Source organism: Dysidea avara, chromosome 10, assembly GCF_963678975.1.
Source record: "Dysidea avara chromosome 10, odDysAvar1.4, whole genome shotgun sequence".
Classification (NCBI taxonomy): domain Eukaryota; kingdom Metazoa; phylum Porifera; class Demospongiae; order Dictyoceratida; family Dysideidae; genus Dysidea; species Dysidea avara.
In genome coordinates, this window is record NC_089281.1 from 11771995 (window position 1) to 11778553 (window position 6559).

General features: G+C 37.0%; 1 protein-coding gene across 2 annotated transcripts in view; it reads right to left on the bottom strand.

Moving 5' to 3' along the window:
* Positions 1-6242, bottom strand: part of LOC136237242 (uncharacterized) — a 25882-nt gene extending 19640 nt beyond the window's left edge. Inside the window, exons 1-2 of one of the 2 annotated variants that reach the window (XM_066027574.1) lie at positions 6131-6242; positions 1259-1550 (exon numbers count right to left, since the gene is read on the bottom strand). In XM_066027574.1, the coding sequence (XP_065883646.1) occupies positions 1259-1550 (292 nt within the window). In that variant the 5' untranslated portion in view covers positions 6131-6242. The remainder of the gene's footprint in view (positions 1-1258; positions 1551-6130) is intronic. The other variant, XM_066027575.1, reaches the window with a different exon arrangement.
* Positions 6243-6559: the final 317 nt, after the last annotated feature.

Below are 6559 nucleotides of genomic sequence, written 5' to 3' on the forward strand. Positions count from 1 at the left end.
ATGAAGAGTGGAATTACAATTACTATACATATATTTGTGCAATGGCGAATCTATCCCTGGTTAGTGCATGTCTATAAGCCTTGTAGCTTTCAAGTACATTCATTCATTATTTATGACATAATTTTGATCACATTTCTTATTATTCTTAGTACTTGGTTGTACATATAATTATTCACTAGGCCCAGGGGACATATATCCAAGTACAATCACCAAAAGGACAACCTAACAATAGGGCAAGTACGCACAATGCATAGCCAGTACAGTATGTGTGTGGGTGGAAAAGATACACATACACAGTAAGTAGCACAATTATAAGGGAATTGACTGTCGCATTAACATGAGTGATATATTCATATGCAATTACAGTCAGCGTGAATTCTCAGGGACTGTTCTCTTGATTATCCTACCATGGAAGATGTTAAAAGCTGATGGTGGTCAGAACTCCGAATGATACTTGATTGCTTTTAGACAATGATTGATATGCATAACAAATAGTGTTTGAAGTGGTGAAAGGGCACTAGGATGATGATGTAAAGTTTGTGTAGTATTGGTTTTGTTTTCGAATGAGAATAGCCCAAACCAGGTCATTTGTTCTTTTCAAAACTCCATTACGCACACAAAGCCATAAAAGATCACACTCAGAGTTGGGTTTGCTACTTGTTGAAATAAAATCTGTTCTTTATTAAACTATCCAAGATCAAAATACTTTAATAGAGCAGTTACTAATTATGTAGCCAAGTGTATCTGATAACAACAAAGTTTGCACTGAATTTCATAGCTACTAACTGAAGGCACCAGTGATGTAAATTCTAGGAGACTCTATAGTTATATGCACATTGCAATTTGATCAGTTTCGTGTGTATACTGAAACACTGACTGTACGTAGAATGCAAAATTGCTCTATCCAAAACAATTTTTTATAAACACAGGATTAATAAAAAGTACACAAACTAGCTAAACCAGCTAAATAAAAATTGAAAATTTTAAATGGGGATTGCTGAAGTCATGAAACAAGAAGGGATCACTGGGGTGGTAATGTTAACCACAAATCCCTATTTTGATTCAGCTCAAAACAAGGAATGGAGCAAAAAACTGTAATTCTATGACAAAGAGACAAAATACCAAATACCTCAGCAATCCCTTCTTGTTTCATGGCTTTATTTTCAATAATCTCTATTCCCCATTTGAATTGTTCAATTTTTATTCAGCTAGTTGTTATAGCATCAACTTGTCTTCATGCACTATCAATATATTGTACCTTGGATGGCTAAATCATCATCCTTGTGATATAAGTCTGCAAGTATTTTACGGTGTCCCTCATACTCTCTTGACCTCTCTAGAGCATATTGAAATAGTTCAGCACCTTCTGGGTGATGCTTTGCTGATTTTAGTATAAGTTTTACAGCTGGTTTCTGCGATTTGCTTTCTATTTTATCCTTATCTTGATGCGATATCAATTCCAAATCCAGCAATATAGGAGTTATCAATGAAATATTGAGATTTTCAAGGACAACTTCAAACTCATGAGATGTTACTGACAATGATGGCATCTGTATACACAAACACTGACTTAACACATTTTTGTTTACATATACATAAGGGTTAAAATCACTGATTTCAAAGTTTTTGGTCTACCTAACAGCAAGAAATTTGCTGTGAATATTTTTGCTAACTAATTTGTTTGCATCTAGTCTCATACCACACTGCATTTTCCTTTCGTGTTTGAGTGGGGGTACACCCAGCAATCTGGGTACAAGAATATGCTGCATCATAGGTTTGCTTGTAATACCATGAAATTTTATTACTGACATCATAAATCTGGTTCAGCCTCAAACATTTTCCCTTTGAAAATTTTACATATAGAGCATATTCACATGATGTCAAAAGTGTAACGTTTATTTAAAACTTGTGGCAAGTTATATTGTGATGTCAGAAAGTTGACCAACTATGACCTAGAACTTCTAGTATATCATTACCCATTGACAGTCCCACTTACTCTTGTAGTAGCAAAGCATAGGTAAAAATTAAACAATTTTTTCATGTTGTATTATCAAGGCAGTGACATGAACAACATTATATTCTGTTATGAGTATAATAACAATGATATGTACCACTCTGCATGGGCAGTTAAAAGGCACCGCCAGTGCCATAATTTGTATATTGCACTGCTGTAGACCGCAGCGAGTGTATTATAACTTATAACGCACTGGTTGTGGTTTTGTAGACCACAACGAGTGCATTATAAGTTATAATGCACCAACCGCAGTGCAATATACAGATATTGCACTGGCTGCGGTTTTGTGCAGCATAGCACAAGTGCCGGTGGCGAAGACCACTACGACACCTCACCTAATAGGTGGAAAGACACTTCACAGATCACTCGAATTCTTTTATAGCCTGACATGTAAAGGTCGATTGTGGGCCATAACGTCACCAATATGTATAATGTTTACAAGCAGCCAATGGCAATCGAAAAAGCCAAAGCGGGTGGCCACAACTCTAGTCTACATATATATAAACGTAATTATACACCTTACTAATCTGGTGCCATCTTAGCCCAGATTAAATTTAATTGTAGTCCACTTTGACAATGACTCAATAAAACAAATATATTCTAAATAATACTAACCTTTACGTTCGATTGTGGTAACCAGTTTTGTCATGCCACCAGATTCGAGTGTGAATAGTAAGAATTAGACTAGTATCGTTTAGTAGTTAGGTTTTGTTTACTTAAACCGTCTATTTAGCTGCTTTTTTTCGCTCGAGAGAATCACTATGGCGATTAGTCTGGTGCTTAGTCTATATGGCACGCTGGCATGCTGAGCACTACATGATGAGAGTCGAACAGTGAATGCAGGATAGTGATATAACCCATAGCGTACTAGCTTTCAATATCTCAGGTGGCTGTAGTACTGCAGGGGGAACGTCATCGCAACGTCCGGCTTGGTTACCCACAATCGATGTTAGAAACCTGGCCTTTATAAGTGCTACAGCTGTCTTGCGAGACTCTCCCCACCTATTAGGTGAGTGGTACATAACAGTTATACAACGTGCACTCGTGCTCTGCCTGTATAAACGCACTTGCCTTCGGGCCTAACGGCCCTCAGGCTCGTGCGTTTATATCAGGCAGAGCACTCGTGGCTGTTGTATAACTATATAATATCTGAGTATGCTATTTTAAATTCCAGTGCATGGGAGTTTACGGATATCAAAAGGTTTTAAACTTCATAGCTACTAGAAAGACAGTATATACAGGCTATAAAGTAACAATGGATGATTTCATGAAGCAGCAGTTTCCAGGTGTAAATTGCCTTTGTTTTGGGGTTGATAGAGTGGAGTCGTGTGGCATGCAAGGGCTAAAAAGACTGGTAAGTGGCAAACATTAGTCTGAGATAGAACGATGGAGCCAGAGGTTATTGAAAGAAGTTGGTTCTTCACTGTAGTGACTACTGACTGATTGCTGGAGCAAAAACTGACACATACTGTTAAACCATTGCATTGGTATAGCATCACTGTATAAAGGATTGACCATGTTATTGCAAGATTTGCAAGTGTAAGCACTGTACTGGTGCGTTATTTGTAATAACATTCCATATTTGGCTATTTGCCCCATTGGTAAACAATACCATTCATAGTTGATATGATGGCATGAACTATGAGTGGCTCTGCCATAGAGTGATATATTAGTTATGTGGCACACAGTATAAACACTTTGGTAGTGGTGTATACAGACAAAAAAATTGTTGGTTGTCATTAGTTATCAAATTAGACTCTATCTCCTATACTGATCAACCGTCTTCAACATTTCTTTATACCATAGCATCATGCATTCTAAGCAATGCTCCATCATCAGTGGAAATTCACACCCCATATTATTACTTTTAATACATGATGTCATCTGTTGTAAGAGTTTGTGCATTATACCATATCCTTATGGCCTGGAGGTAAGACTATAGGGTGTCCTATGCTGATATCAGATAGCTAGACTAGCTATAGTAAGTGACCATGCTTCTAATAGTATCTCATTCATAGGTGATTACAATAATGAGACATGTAATAGATTGTAGTCACTGTATTTACAAAAAAATTGAATGAGGTGTGGTGAAAGCCCCAATGGCACAATAAATATCACATTCTCCCAAACCTGCTACAGGAAAAATCAATTCGTGACCATCATACAGTAATCATATATGAATGGGTTGTATAGCTAGTCTACTTTCTGACATCACAACAGAATGCCTCATCTGGTTGCCAACTCATGTTAGGATATGGGATGTTCTGTGGTAATTATTTCATGAAGTAGACTATCATATGCTCAGAAATTTTTGCGGTACGTAATTTTCACGGTTAGTACAGCTACCGTGAAATTTTATCCCGAGAAAATTTATGTGCGTCCTACAAACTTCAACTCACCTTACTAATAAGTTAGTGTGGCTCCTGGTGTGTGATAGTGTTGTAGGCATATGCAGACTCCACATTATACTTACAAACAGTATCACACATTCCTGATTTTAAAGTGGGCATGGCTCATGAATGAAGCTGGCCTACTGCAAGACTATAGACTACCGGTATGCCTCGTACAGAGATTGTCACTACTGTGCTACTTGGTTCAGATGTGCTTTAGCAATCTGTACAATGATTGAAGTAAATATCAATGCAGACCCTTCGTAGCTGTGTTTGAGAACAAACTTTTCGAATCGAGCAACAGTAATCCATGAAATATAAAATAAGAAAATTCTGGGCTAAGCGGCATTCATGAAATTTAAAATGTGAAAATCCTGACTAAGGATATAACCATGAAATATACATACTGCGAAAATTTCTGGGTATACGGTACCTTATGCTATCATCATCCATTAATACGTGACTGGATCTGCAAAAACCTGACATAATGGAGCATGCCTAAATTTTACAGTATAAAACATTGATTACAATGGGTAACAATGGGTAAAATACTTGCATATTATAAAATTTTTTTTAAACATTTTGTTCTTTGTGAAAAAAGGCTCTAATGATAAAAACCTGGTTGTAACATTTATTGTACCATTGGGGGTTTCACCACACCTCATTCAATTTCTTTGTAAATACAGCGACTACAATCTATTACATGCTTCATTATTGTAATCACCTATGAATGAGTAATAACATACTATATACTAGAAGCGTGGTCACTTACTGTAACTAGTCTAGCTAATGTTACTACCCATGCATTCATAGAGGTGATTACCTTATGATCATGTATTGGCTGCAGAGTTTGAATTTCAGTCTTGTGAATATGCTCTACATATATATACAGTACAAACTACAAATAGAACATACTAATTCACAAAGAAATCATGATGAATGCAGTGCCTACTTCTGCATCAGGTCTGGTAAAATACATTTTAAACTAAATGGCACTACACTTTAAATATAAAACTGCAGCTGTGATGGTGATTCCTTATCAACCAGATTAACACTGCCACTAGCTCAATTGCTTTGCTTGAGTTGACATGTCCACTAGACCATCTGGGCAGCTAGGTCATGTAAACAGAACCGGGAACAGAACACAGGAAACTGTTAGCAGAATTGGAAGATTCAATTCTAACTTTTACGAAACTCTTTAAGTTAGTGTTTTGAGCCATTATCACCATTTCTATGCCAAGAACTTATATTTTATTCACCAAACATACACACACATCAGTGCCAACACTACGGCAAATTTTGGAAGACGCTTTCACAGCAGTACATCACGGCTTCCCAAAGAATATTTATGGTTCAGGATTCATCGCTGCGAGTGGTTCCCTCCCCAGACTGATTTTCACTGTAATCGATGCCATGCATACATACTTTTTTGTACTCTTTCCATGCCTGTTTTGGTGGCGTGACCGAGGACTCATTTGTGTAGTTCATTGTGCCACGGTCTCGTTATCTCAATAATAATGGCTCGAATAATGGTTTCTAATTCTAAACCGAACGTCAACGTTTTGATAATAAACCAGAACTATAACAATAACGTGACAGCGGTCCGTTTAGACATCCCCCAATATTGTGAAATACGCGTGAATAAATGAGAGAAGAAAAATTAGGGCGAAAACCATACACAGTAAAAACACTTTATCATTTATACGCTGCAGTAATTCATGCTTACATTTGTCACCTTGATAGGTCAATTTATCGTCATATCAAGACTAGAATACCCTCGAAGCCATCTCAGCAGAAATTGATGAGGAGACGCCCGGAGTAATCACGTGATATTATACTACTATGATCTATTTTAAGTAATCTCGCACCGTAAATCCTCTTTCCATAAATCTACGGAATAAGCTATTTTGAATGCATATAGATATAGTAGGCAGTTACCTACCTGTTTGTTTTACACTTTTGACATCATGTGAATAGTGTAAAATTTTCAAGATGGAAATATTTGCCGGAGGCTGCATGAGCCAGATTTCAGTATGATGTCAGTAATAAAATTTCATGGTATATTACAAGCAAACCTATGATGCAGCATATTCTTGTACCCAGATTGCTTTGTGTGGGTGTACCCCCACTCAAACATGAAAGGAAAATGCAGTGT